Source organism: Gopherus evgoodei, chromosome 24 (assembly GCF_007399415.2).
Source record: "Gopherus evgoodei ecotype Sinaloan lineage chromosome 24, rGopEvg1_v1.p, whole genome shotgun sequence".
NCBI lineage: Eukaryota > Metazoa > Chordata > Testudines > Testudinidae > Gopherus > Gopherus evgoodei.
Window position 1 is genome coordinate 632,687 of NC_044345.1, and position 13,469 is coordinate 646,155.

At 59.7% G+C, this 13,469-nt stretch overlaps 1 protein-coding gene across 1 annotated transcript; it reads right to left on the bottom strand.

Annotated features, from left to right (window-relative positions):
• Positions 1-928: 928 nt before the first annotated feature.
• Positions 929-8,597, bottom strand: LOC115639415 (metaxin-1-like). Its single transcript, XM_030542123.1, has 8 exons — positions 8,464-8,597; positions 6,585-6,654; positions 5,686-5,765; positions 4,162-4,254; positions 3,690-3,872; positions 3,124-3,200; positions 1,958-2,112; positions 929-1,403 (listed from the first exon to the last, which is right to left on the bottom strand). Exons 1-8 carry the CDS (start codon positions 8,542-8,544, stop codon positions 1,174-1,176), a joined length of 969 nt encoding a protein of 322 aa, XP_030397983.1. The 5' UTR covers positions 8,545-8,597; the 3' UTR covers positions 929-1,173.
• Positions 8,598-13,469: the final 4,872 nt, after the last annotated feature.

The window sequence follows — 13,469 nt, forward strand, 5'->3', positions numbered from 1 at the left end:
TGGAAGCAAGCATGAAAAGGTTGTCAGACAAATCACCCACGCTTTGGTCCTGGCTGCTCTTCCTCAACAGATATGGCGGGACAGATGGGGCCCAGAGATGAGCCATGGAAGCAATCAGCCTCCTGGAGAGACTGAAACAACTGGGACCCCTGGGTTGGGAGAGGCCATGACTGAGGGAGAACAAACAGTGAACAGGTGAGAGAAGGCAAATGGAGTCTCCTAGTTCCCGTCCTACAAGACCCGGGCTTGTCCCGTGGGCAATTAACCACGGGTTCATAATGCTACAGGTGAGGATCCGAGGTCTGACTGGACAGAGAGAGCAGCCAGCTGCAGATATTAAGTGCCCTACTTCAGGGCAGGCGCTACCCACTAAGTGACGTGTGGGAAATATTCCCCAATGGCCCCTGCTCTCCCTGAGCCCCACTGCTCTTAGCTGGGCTGGCAATCTCAGGGCAGCTCCCCAAGGGTCTGGTTCTGGCTGCTGGCCCAGAAGCTGAAGCTTCAACTCATATTCTATGGCTGGAGCTGCTGGCAGGGCCAGGTCAAGAGCCCAGCAGTTAGGCAGAGTCACTGTGAACCTCTAGGCCAGGCCCCTCCAATTGTGGCTTCCCCGCCTTGGAAAGGCGCAGGCTCTAGCGTATGACACAGCCTTCAGGGGACGGAGAGATGGAATCAGAGCTGCATGTGAAGCCAAAAGGATTCTTCCTGCTGTCTTGGGGGTAGCCAGGGAATTGTGGGGCAGAGCTCAGCAGGGACGGCTTCAAGCCAAGGTTCCCTTTCCATGCTGCTTTGTCCTGCGGGGCCCCTGGGGAAGGTCTGCCCTGGGGAGAGATTGAGGGCCCAGCACATTGGTCCATGAGGGCTGAGCACCCCCAGCACTACGCAGGCTCTGTGCCCAGGGCTGCAGAGAGGACAGACAGAGAGCACAGAGAGATGCCCGTCAGGGGGCGCTCCAGGTTTATTAGGGGGAGGCAGACTGCTTGCGACGCAGTCTAGAAATCTGGGCTGGTGTTTGTAGCAGCGCCAGGATCCAGACTGAACAGGGCCACTAGATCCTGCCGGGACACGGGGGCAGTTTGCAGGAATCAGACTAGGCACACCCAGCACTGTAAAAAAAGAGTCAGTTCAAGTGATACTGAGAGGAGTGAGAACCAAAGCCCCAAGACCAGAGCCTCACTCCTCCTCCTCCTCTTCCTCCTCCTCCTCCAAGGCTATTGGCCGGGGGCCGGCAGCCCCAGGAGGGCCCCGCTGGATGGAGACGATCCCGCTGAGGAAGGCATAGCCAATCATCGCCGCCAGTCCCACCAGCACCGACAAGATCTGCTTGCGCCGTTTGTAGGGCTCCTCCTCAGACTCGGTCCCTTCGGAGGCAGATGTCTTGGGGGCGCTGGAGGGGGCGTCCCCTTGCAAGGAAACAACACGTCAGAACCCTAGATCCCACTGGCGACGTGCACCCCAGCCCAGAGGGCAGAGAGCGGGGGCAGCCTGGAAGAGTATAGCCATGTTACCCTCGTTCGGGGGAGGGGAACAGGGTGAACAGGGAATAGTTGGGGCAAGGGTCCGAAAGCAGCAGGGGGAGAAAAAAGGAAAGCTGCCCCTCCTTTTCCAAGAGCTGGAGAGGGGGCGCTCCCCACCCTTACAGCCAGCAGGGTGTCAGGAGATGCCTCCACCATGGCCGATACAGAGCACTCCCTGTGTTACACCTGGTGGGAAGTCCAGTCCTCCCCAGGAGTGGAGCAGTCCAGGTGAGCTGATCTCCTCCCCAAGGCACTGTCCCACTTCTCCTGATCTGCCGTGGGCTAGCAAGTCTCAGCCTGTGGCTAGTGGGGTCTGAGGCATGGTTCAAGCCTGTTCACATACCTCCCCCCACCCCCACCTTTGTGACCTTGCTTCAGTGATTCCAGCTGACCCACAGCTTCCCAGTGCCAAAGGATCGGCTGGAGGCCTGGCTGCTCACCTCCGTCCCAGGGGAAGTAGAGGCTGAGGATGGAGGAGCAAAAGTCACACAGGTTCTGCAGGGACTTCAGGTGCTGCTGCAGTTTCCCGTTGGGCAGCTTGGCTTTCAAAAGAGGCCCCAGATGACTGAAGACGAATGCGTCCAGGGAAGCAGGGCTGCGGCAAGAGAGCTTGAGTTAGTGGCTCCTGACCTGTCAGCACCAGTGGCCCAGGACCCTCAGCACTGGGAACACACGACCCAAGGCTGTAGGAACAGGCTGGCTCAAATTTACACCGTCACTAGGGTCCAACTGTTGTGTATGCTGGGCATAACCAAATTACCTAGAGCCCTTGAGGCTGCTCCTCTCCCTGCTACTCCAGTCCCAACGTGCAGGAAGCAGAGCAGGAGCGCTGGCTGTGGGTGGTGAGCCCAGCTACGCTCATCTTGGCCTGTCCCAGGAGATGGTGCTGCCAGGAGCTGGGTAGGGCTGTTGGCTGCGGGAGCTCACAACTCCTCTTGCAGGCAATCTTGGAGGTGCCTGAATGCCAAAGGTGCTAGGGCACCAAAGGCAGGAGGTGGCTTCTCAGCAAGCGCTTGAATAAGTGTCTGTCTTCTCTGATTCCTGCTCACCGCAGCTGGCTCTTTGGAAGTGAATAAGCAGCATATTCAGCCATTACCGTTTATAGCTTCATAAATTATGGGGCCATTAAACATGAAGCAAACAAGGCAGCCATCTAATGGGCTAAAACTTCCTACGCAGGCCGTGGCTGAAGTGCTGGAACATCTGGTCCTGGCTCTCAGTTTTACGGGAGAGGAAGGGGAACTGTCGGGACGGCAGTGGGAACGGATGGAGCCTAATGCACTGAAAGGAACTGCCCTCTCCCCAGGGCCCTGCCTTCCATTAGAGAGACACTATTCAGCCCAACTCGCGGTCCCACTTTCGCTTTAATTGCCTCCGAGGTTTCTCTATAATCCCCAGAGCTCTTTCAAAGGGCTGCCAAAGCCCGGGTCTCGCAGCATGCCAGGGAGCTGCAAGGAGACCTGAGACTTAACACCATAACCCCTCTGCTCTGACGTTCTGCTCCCAGCCATGAGTGCCAGGCAGAGGCATGAGATCCACGTGTGGGCAGGTGAGGAAAGAGCCCTCGCTTCCCCGCACAAAGAAAGTTCCTCCAAGAGCCACTTACGAGTCTCCAAAGAAGAACTTCTGGTCCCCGAGGCGCTGAGACAGGAGCGTCAGGCACTCCTGGGCTTCGCGGTACATCTACGGGAGCAGGAGAGATGCAGGCCTGGTGTCACATCCCCTCAGCACACGAGGTGCAGGAGGCATGTCCTGGGACTGTGCTATCTCCAGTCCAAGAACGGCAGCAAAGAGAGCAAATGTCATCCTTATTGGGAGCAAAGCCACTGGCTGACCTGCCCTTGCCAGGGACCGACCCTGGCTTCTGCTTCACAGCCAACGACCAGAGTATTCTGGGGCTGGGCACAAAAGGGTTAAACTCAGTGCCCCACGGGAGCTGGCTTTGTTCTAATCCAGCGGGAACTGGGAGCATGCCCAGCGGCTGGGGACAAGGTGACCCCTCATGCTGCTTCCATCTAGGGGCAAGGTGATGGATTCCCAGGAGCCCCAGCCAGTCCTCCCAGCTGCCACAAGGGTAGCAAGAGCTGCAGAACAGAAGTGCCCCGTCATTGGGATCTTTCCCCCCAGAAGCAACATGACAGCCGAGCTTAGCTATTCCACCAGCCCACTCACTTCCTTCTCCAGCTCCTCCTCGTCCTCCAAGCAGCTTTCCCCCCAGATCAGCTGCAGCCGCTCCAGATGCTGCTTGTGCATGCGGTTGGGCAGGAAGAAGTTGAGCGGGAAGGGAATGGCCTCCGCGTACCATTTCCGCGTGTGCTCCACATAGTTCTTTGTGTCCACCCAAAACGTGTGAATCTACGGCATGAGGACAGTGGTGACCCGCAAGAACTAGTGCAGGGCTGCTTTCTGCAGTGCCCTACGAGACACCCTGCTACCTCAGACCCCCCACCCTGATCCTCGCACAGCTCTGTCACTGCACCATAATCCCAATCTCCAGATTCCACCCTGCGATTCTGGGATCTGCCAATATGCCTCAGTCACTCACTGTGAGGGACCGTCCCACTGGGCTGGACCCAGAATCCATCTGAATTCTGAACTAGCTAGCTCCTCCCATAGCACTTCCACTGGCCTACAATGCACTCACCAACACAGGTAGCAGCTTTTCCTCTAGCAGAGACACAAAGGCTAGTGTATCTGCCCCTTGTCTCGCAGAGAGATCAGAGTCAGCGTTGTATTGCTACAGAGTAAAGGGAACAGTGTGAGGCCTGAGCTGGAAGTGGCGACTGAGCTCATCCTGTGCTCCAGCCCCCACCCCAGGAACTGCAGACATGGCCCCTGTCTGGGTAGTACAGGCAGGGGTGGGATGCGGGACGGATGACACTAGCCCCAGGCAAGTTCCTTTCACAGACAGATGCTTTTCCAGGCAGTAAGTGCCACGCGTGGGTTTTTCCTAAAATGCACATGCTGATGCGCGGCCGACTCCAAGAGCATGGAGTCAGAGCTCATCTGCCCAGAGGAGACGTATTCCCTTTAGACACCCAGCTTGACCAAAGCTGAACTGTGTTCACGTCCAGAGACACTCCAGGGAGCAGTATCGACGGGCTGGGGGAAAGTGCGTGGACAGAAGCCCAGTGCACAGGCCGCCTGCTCCCCTTACATCTTTCAAGGGGAGACTCTGGCCAGCCCTGGGGCGAGCACAGCCTGGTGTGTTTAACCTGGCCAGAAGCCTGTTCCGTTTCAGAACACACTGGCTGCGGCTGTGCTCGCCTGTGCTGCCACATGACCCAGAGGAGGAAAGCTGGGGCCGAGGCAGAGTCTGGGATGGAAGGTGCAAGCAGCGCAGGGGAGCGGCTCCAGCCTTTCCAAGGAAAGTTGGCACCAGGCAGGCCTATTTCCACCAGAGCTGGGAGCAGCCTGAATAGCGGCGTGGCTGGCCCACACCCTGGCGTCTGAGAGCTGCCCGAGTCCCCAGACTGACACCTCCCTCAGGCCTCAAAGGAAACACTTGTGCTCCTCCCCACAGCTAGCCAGCCCCAGGCAAACCATCCACGAGGCTGGTCCACTATTTGCCTCAGCACTTGGGGGCAGGGAAGACAGGAGGGGAAGAACTGAATCTTCACATAAGTTCCAGACACAGAGCAACTCCAAAGGGTGAAACTAGCACACAGGAACAGAAGGGCTTCTCTGACGGGAACCCCTGCATCTTCTGCCCTCTCCTCCATGGCCCTTGTGACAGGGCCACTACAGATGTGTTGCTCAGGGGAGATGGGTCAGGATCTGGGGAGCTGAGCTGGGCTTTGGGCCTTTGGCAGTTCTTACCCCTCTCCTAGTCCAGACTGTCTGACTGCAGGACCAGCCAGGTGTCGCCGCATAGGTCCATGGGCAAGGTCCTGTGGCAACTGCGTAACACAATGCTTCCACTGGCAGGGTTTGCAGACCCTGCTGAGCCCCCTCTCCAAGGGTCACTTCCTACAGGCTCTGGCATTCCCTGCTCACCCATGCCTCGGCTCCCCACCCACTGCAGCAAGCCCTCCTGGTTATTTCCATCAGCGGCTTCACTCTCAGTTTTCCCCAACTCCCACCCCCATAGGTGTGAGCCGCAGGGGGCAGGTGACTGTCTCCTCTCACTCTGGGGCAACAGGCCTGAGTCAGTGTCCCCATCCCATACCTGTTTCCTGAGGTGAGTGATGATCTGGTGCATCTGGGACAGGACACCTTCCTCCTTGGTCTTCAGAGCAGGTAAACACCCTGAAAGCAGAGAAAGGGAATACAGGGGAGACCCTGCCCAGAGGTACCTCTTCACAGGCCTCCTGCACGCAGCGAGCACCCCCAGCCCCACCTGCTCTCATTGGGGATCCTGGCGCAGGTGGCAGCATCACACATAGGTTGCAAGAGACCCTTTTGTTTTCACATGCCGCAGTGGTGCTCAGGGTTTCCGTGTTTGGTCTCAGCCCACGTAGTGACTTCCTTTTGGAAGCCTGAACTGGTCTGGCGTTGAACAATGTGAGAGACTTATTCCCAGGTGAAATGGATTTTGCACATGGACAGCTCCGAACTGGCTGGAATTCACACACACACTTTCCATGTGGCTGGCCCCTGCTGAGGAGTCTCCAGGCTAGATGTGGCAGACAGGATTCAAAAGTAACAAACACCATGTCGCAGAGCTGTCAGCTCTGGCAGGGGTTCTGGGCTGCTCTGACAGCTGAGTTCCAAAAGGGAGAATGTCCCCCCGCCCCGGGGCAGGGCCATGAAGTCAGGAAAGAGGAGATGTTTGTTTGCCTGCCTCCTTAAAGAAAATGGGGAAATTAAATGGAAAGCTTTGTTTAAAGGCCGTGCAGCCCAGCAGCCTCAAGGAAAGCTGGGAACTAGCTCTCCTCAGTTCTGATATTGGCTGTCCCACCAGTTTGCCTTGGGCACCTCACCATGCCTCAGTTTCCCCACCTGTAACAGGGAGATAATCTCTGCCTACTTTCCGGTGGCTTGTGATGGCTCCAATAATCACCTGTGTGCCATGTGTTTATTTCTATCCCCCACATGCCCCTGCCCCATTCTCATAAGCGCCTTTACCTGAGGGACTTCGCCACGGGTTAGTGACCTTGTGAACTCTGAGCGGCGCGCCTGTGAATCTGGCGTAGGTCTGGAAGGGAAGCGGAAGAAAGACTCAGAAGGAGTCTGTGTATAAATGTTTAACTCTGCACTGGCTCAGAGTGAGAATGACTCCAGCGGCCAGGGCGCTCAGCTGGGATGTGAGACCCCGGTTCCAGTCACGGCAGAATGGCCCCAGAACACCCCACAGACTAGTGGTTAGGGACCTCACCTGCCAGATGGGGAGACCCAAGTTCAAATCCCTTCTCCACATCAGAGGCGCTGAACTCTAGGTGGCTAGGCTAACGATCAGAGGTGACACCTCCTCCTCCTGTTTCTTGCAAGAAGCAGTGTAGGTGCGTGGCTCCAGGATAGGGGAGTCCGGAGCAGAGACAAATGCCTCTCTATGGCCCAGATTTAGGTGCCAAATTCCCTTTGAGGGCCGGGCTTAGCCCAAACCCCTCTCCTTGGCTTTTACTGGCTAGCTAAAGTGGCTCGGCACGTGGGTCTGGATGCCAGCCATCGGAAAGGAAACCTGGGGTGCAAAACTGGTGTCCTTTTGTGGAGCTACCCTGAGGCTTTCCGTGCCTTCCCCCTGCCCAGCATGTCGGTGGGAGTGCTGGTGCTCCCCTGCCCCCAGACCCCGGGGGTGCGGGTCCTTCACTCCCCCTAGACCCCGGGGGTGCGGGTCCCACCCCAGACCCCGGGGGTGCCGGTCCTCCCCTCCCCACAGACCCAGGGGTGTGGGTCCTTCACTCCCCCCAGACCCCGGGGGTGCCGGTCCGTCCCCCCCAGACCCCGGGGGTGCAGGTCCTTCACTCCCCACAGACCCCAGGGGTGCCGGTCCTTCACTCCCCCTAGACCCCGAGGGTGCCAGTCCTCCCCTCCCCCCCCGCAGACCCAGGGGTGAGGGTCCTTCCCCCCTAGACCCCAAGGGTGCTGGTCCTCCCCTCCTCCCAGACCCCGGGGGTGCGGGTCCTTCACTCCCCCCAGACCCCGGGGGTGTCGGTCCTCCCCTGCCCCCAGACCCCGGGAGTGCCGGTCCCCCCCCAGACCCCGGGGGTGCGGGTCCTTCACTCCCCCTAGACCCCGGGGGTGCGGGTCCCCCCCCCAGACCCCGGGGGTGCGGGTCCCCCCCCCAGACCCCGGGGGTGCGGGTCCTTCACTCCCCAGACCCCGGGGGTGCGGGTCCTTCACTCCCCAGACCCCGGGGGTGCCGGTCCTTCACTCCCCCTAGATCCCGGGGGTGCGGGTCCCCCCCCCAGACCCCCGGGGTGCGGGTCCTTCACTCCCCAGACCCCGGGAGTGCCGGTCCCCCCCCCAGACCCCGGGGGTGCGGGTCCTTCACTCCCCCTAGACCCCGGGGGTGCGGGTCCCACCCCAGACCCCGGGGGTGCGGGTCCTTCACTCCCCAGACCCCGGGGGTGCCGGTCCCCCCCCCAGACCCCGGGGGTGCGGGTCCTTCACTCCCCAGACCCCGGGGGTGCCGGTCCCCCCCCCAGACCCCGGGGGTGCGGGTCCTTCACTCCCCAGACCCCGGGGGTGCGGGTCCGTCCCCCCCAGACCCCGGGGGTGCCGGTCCCCCCCCCAGACCCCGGGGGTGCGGGTCCTCCCCTCCCCCCAGACCCCGGGGGTGCCGGTCCCCCCCCCAGACCCCGGGGGTGCGGGTCCTTCACTCCCCAGACCCCGGGGGTGCGGGTCCTCCCCTCCCCCCAGACCCCGGGGGTGCCGGTCCCCCCCCCCAGACCCCGGGGGTGCGGGGCCCTGTCCCGGGGAGAGGCCCGGCAGGAGGCCCAGGCGGGACCCGGGGGGCCCGGCCCGGCACGGCCCGGCACGGCACGGCACGGCACGGCCCGCTCACCAGCACGGCCAGGCAGTCCGGGTCCACCGAGGGCAGCCCCCAGCCCCCGGCCCAGCAGAACAGCTCCATGGGCGCCGCCATCTTCCCGCCCGACCCGGAACCACACGGCCCGGCCGGCTCCGGCTCCGGCTCCGGCCCGGGCGGGGCCCCGAACCGCGGGGGTGGGGCTTGGGCAGCCACCACGAGCCCTCCCGCCGCGCCCTGAAATGCCCCCGAGCCTGGCCCCCCGCACCCCTATACCCCGACCCACCCTGCGATCCAATGCCCTGACCTCCTGTACCCCAATACCCAGACCCCCCGTACCCCAATCCCGCAATGTGCCCCAACCCCCCCCGTGCCCCACTATCCAGAGCCCCCGTACCCCAATCCCGCCATGTGCCCCAACCCCCCTGTGCCCCACTATCCCGACCCCCTGTACCCGAATCCCACCATGTGCCCCAACCCCCCGTGCCCCAATACCCCGATCCCCCAATTTCCCCGTGTGCCCAATACCCCAACCCCTGTACCGCAATCTCCCATACCCCCTATCCCCCCGCGTGCTGACCCCCTTGCCTTTGTGCCTCAATACCCCGACCCCCCATGCCCCCAATCTCCCCATGTGCCGTCCCCCGCGCCTCTGTGCCCCTATACCTGACCCCCCTGTGCCCCGACCCACCCTGTGCATCCATATCCCCCGTGTACCAACCCCCCACACCCCTATATCCCAACCCCCCTGTACCTCCATTCCCCCCATGTGCTGACCCCCTGCGCCTCTGTGCCCCTATACCCCCTGAGCCTGATACACCCCTGCACTTTCCCTGTGCCCTGCCACCCTGGAGACCGAATCCCCAGCATCACCCCCTTGCAGATGCCTGCTCTTGTCTCTCTCCCCAGCAGACCCTGCAACTCCTTCTCAGCCCCCGTATCTCCAAAGGGCCTGCCTGTCTCTCCCCGGGGACTTCCTGCACTGGGCCAGAGGTCGAAACGGAGTGTCTTCTCTCAGCGTTGCAAATTCCAAGGACAAATTATTTGTCACATTGGTTTTCTGTAGCAGCTAAACTGGGAATCTGTGCAGAATGGGTTTGAATGTGCAGCGAGTCGTAAAAGAGTTGGAATGTTTTAGCTTAGTCCCCACATCCTAAACCTGCCACCCCGCCCTGTATGGGGCGGCTGGTCAGAGCCTGCTGGGAGGTGTTTGCAGGAGGATAGGTGGTTGGGGGTTGGTTAAAGAGCTGCTCTTGCTCTTGACTCTGTGACCGATTCCTTGTGTAACCTCCTCTCTGCCTCAGTTTCCCCTCTGTAAAACACTGATATGGCTTATAAGGCTTCTAGTGATCCTCAAGTGAGCAGGGAATTGACAGCAGTTTAGCATCAATTGCTGCAGCTTTGCCAGGCCCCAGGGAATGGTCACAGCTTTGCGACAGATGCTTTGTGCTGTGCTATGTCTGGCTTGGCCCAGCTGCAGCAGCATTGCGTTTACAATGCACTCATCATCATGGTATGAGGTATGCTGTGTGCAAAACTACTGTGGAGTTAGGAGGCTGTCACTGAGTCCCCGGGTGATGCTCTGGAACTGCTCCCCACAAAGCTAGGCAGGACTTTGGGGAGCCTCCTCTCCCGTGGAGCAGACTGTCTTCAGGACAATAAGTTCACACGCCTTCACCTCCTGGGTCTGACATTGGAGCATTCAGCATATGCTCCTCTGTGCGCTTCCCACAGCGAGTCCGCCCAGGCAGGGTCCTGGGGAAGCCAGAGGGTCCTGCATGCACCCCCACTTCACTTTGCCATCAGACATGATTCTCAGCCAGCCAGTAACCCAGAAGGTTTATTAGATGACAGGAACACAGTCCCAAGCAGGGCTTGTAGGTACAACCAGGACACCTCAGCCAAGTCCCTCGGGGGGGCAAGGAGCTTAGACCCCAGACTTGGGGTTCCCTGTATCTTCCCAGCCAGCCCAAAACTGAAACCAAAAACCCCTCCAGCAGGCTCCCTTCCTTTGCCCAGCTTGCCGGGCAAAGGTGTCGACTCCCCACCCCCTTCCTGGCTCAGGTTACAGGCTCAGGTACCGTCCCTCACCTAAAGTCATCCCCTGCTCTCCCATCCCCCACGCAGACAGTCCCAGTAAAACTAAATGACATTCCCAGGTCAGTCCACCCGGCTCCCTACTGCATGGAAGAAGGCTCCCCTGTCCCAGGGACACTGTGATTGTCACCTCGGTTGCTTATCCTGCGAAGACTGCAGACGCAGCATATTGGGGCCTTGTACTGCATGTGAAAGAGCCTCTTCTGCAGCTTTTCCTGCAGGGAATAGTCTCCCGGCCACATCTCGAATCCCATCTGAAAACCTCTCTCTCGTCCCTAGCCAATACCTCTTAATTTCTCAGTCCTTCAGCCTCTGTTCTTCTGTGCACACTGCTCCGGGGACTGGCTCTGCTGCTTGAAGCTGTTGCACTGAAAAGCGCTACCTGAAAACTGCAAACACGAAATAGAAGGAACTAAACCCTAACATGCATCTGCAACGGGGCTCATCCCTTGTGCCAACAAAAGGCAGAGTCTGTGCTGGATTTGCCACACTGAACCATGCTCTTTGCTGGAGAGGCAGCCTGCCCCCCTCGGAGAGCGTGTGCATGGAAAGTAAGTCAGCTGCAGCTGAACGGGAGTGAAGCAGCCCCCGAATCGGGGCCCAGGGCTCCCTGGGGATGTCGTTGTAAGAGAGGGGAGATTGCAGGGTTGATAATGGGCCAGTTAATACCTGCGGATCTCCCCTCCCTGCACATGGCAGGCCATGGGCTGGATGGTGACACAACCCTCCTGCCTGCTCATGTCTTCCCAGCTTTCGTTCATGGAGAGAGGGGCGCTTGCATCGCAAGCTGTGCTGTCCTTGTCTCTACCTTTCCCATCGTTTGCGGGGCCTCTGGGGCTGCCGGGGGTGCAGCTGCCTGGAGCAGACTTTCACCTGGAGAAAAACCCCAGAATAAGCTGCAGTTTGACCATGTTCTCTCTGGATCTAGTCCCCCGGGGAATGTGCGTGTCAAGAGGTCCTGCCTCTGCCTCTCTAGCTAGCAGCACATCTGAGTCCCCATCCTGTTTTTAGCGAGGAGGGTGGTGTGGGCCTGTTCAGACACTGCATGTTTTCAGGAGGTCGTGATGCTTGGATCCAAACCCACCCAGCAGTGTGCAGCCTGCGTCCCAGAGCGCATGTTGCCATGGAAAGAAAACAGGGGTGGGGTAGCAGCACACGCAAAGCACGAGGATGGAAAATCTCTGTTCTCTGTAATTTGGGAGAATCCAAGCAGGAATTCTGTCTCCCCCTCCCTCTTTGGAGTCCCTGTTAATTAGGACTCGGGTTAGTCCCTTGCCGCAGTGGATCAAGCCGAGCCACTGGCATTGGCCTGCCTGGCTGAGAGCAGCAGGAAGGGCCAGGGCTGGAGGGAGCCCACCTGGACATGGCTCATCGCGTTGTTATGGCGGCAATGGAAACAAAGAGTAAACACGGCTGACGCTGCTCTCAGTGAGCCTCGGTGCGGCAGAGGGCTTGGCTGTGGTTCAGGAACGACCTTCCCGGCCAGCTGCGTGAATTCGCCAGGGAGCTCCTTGTGTCCCATGGGCCCCAGTCAGATACGAACACATTCAAACAGCTGGGGAACACTCCCCATGCACTAACAGGCAGGCCTAGAGAGTCACAGCTCTCACCCCGCCAGGGTCCAGCCCCACGGCTGCATTCCCGAGCCGGGCAGAGGGAGGGTACCAGGATGGCAGAGCAGGATTCGGGAGATCTGACAGGTTCCGCAGACAGCGAGGTGTCACGGAGTGTGGGGAGTCCAGTCCTGCACCCCTCTTCCTGGGACCCACAGTGACTCTCGGCCAGCCAGTAAAACAGAAGGTTTATTGGACAACAGGAACACAGGTTACAGCAGAGCTTGCAGGCACAGTCAGGACCCCTCCATCGAGTCCTTCTGGGCTTTCAGGGTGCTTGGATCCTAGCTAGGATACCCTGAATTCCGCCCACACAGCCCCAAGCCCAAACTCAAACTGCTTCCCTCCTGCCACTCCCTTCCTTTGTCCTCCTTCCCGGGCAAAGGTGTTGACCTTTTCCCTTCCTTACCTAGCTCAGGTTACAGGCTCCGGTATTGTCCATCCCCTAAAGTCCTCCCCTGCTCTCCCATTCCCCACACAGACAGCCCCTACTCCATCACACGAGGTGCAGAGATGGTGCAGGGCATGATGCTGTGGGAGTGGATGGGACTTTGGAGTGAAGACTCCAGTCCATTGGGCCAACAACAGGAAATCAGACCCGTCACTTGTCTTAACTCTCTGTAAACTGACCCTCACCAACACTGCCTCCAGATTCTGTGTCCTGCAAACCTCTGCAATCCCCAAATGCACTGACCGTCCGGACCCTCACCGGAAAGGACCTGTGTCATTGCAGGCAGCTCAGCAAAGATGCCCAGCCAGCCCCGGCTAGAGAATGGCCTATCCTCATTGGCCACCGCCAGAAGTTGGGCTCTAGGGAACATGGATCAAAGGCCTGGCCTCGTTCTGCGACCCTCGCATGTGCACTGCTGCCCTGGTGCTGCCCTGGTCCTGTGGGATGCCAGCTGGGTGCCCTGACCAATGGTGCCTCCCCATTCCCAGATCTGTGGGTCCCCGCCTGCCCCCCTCTGCCTTTCCCTGCTAGCAGACTTCAGAGGTGAACGTGCTTCCAAGATGACCTCGTTGTGTTGTTCTGGAGCTTAGGTTGGGTCCTGAGAGCTGATTTGTGCAGATGCTAGGTGGCCTGGCTTTGCTGCCTCACCTTCAGCATGGGCTGAGAACAACCTGTCTTGGGACTTGGGCTTCCCATGGAGGGAGGGGACACCCCCCCCCCCACCATGGCAGACTCTCAAATGCGTGTGTGGAGTTATATCTCCTGTGTATCTGGCAGGCCCTGGGGCATGTGGGAGTGACCTCCTGTCTCTGGCAGGCCTTGTGATATGTGGGGGGTGACCTCCTGTCTCTGGAAGACCCTGTGGGATGGAGGGGGGGGTG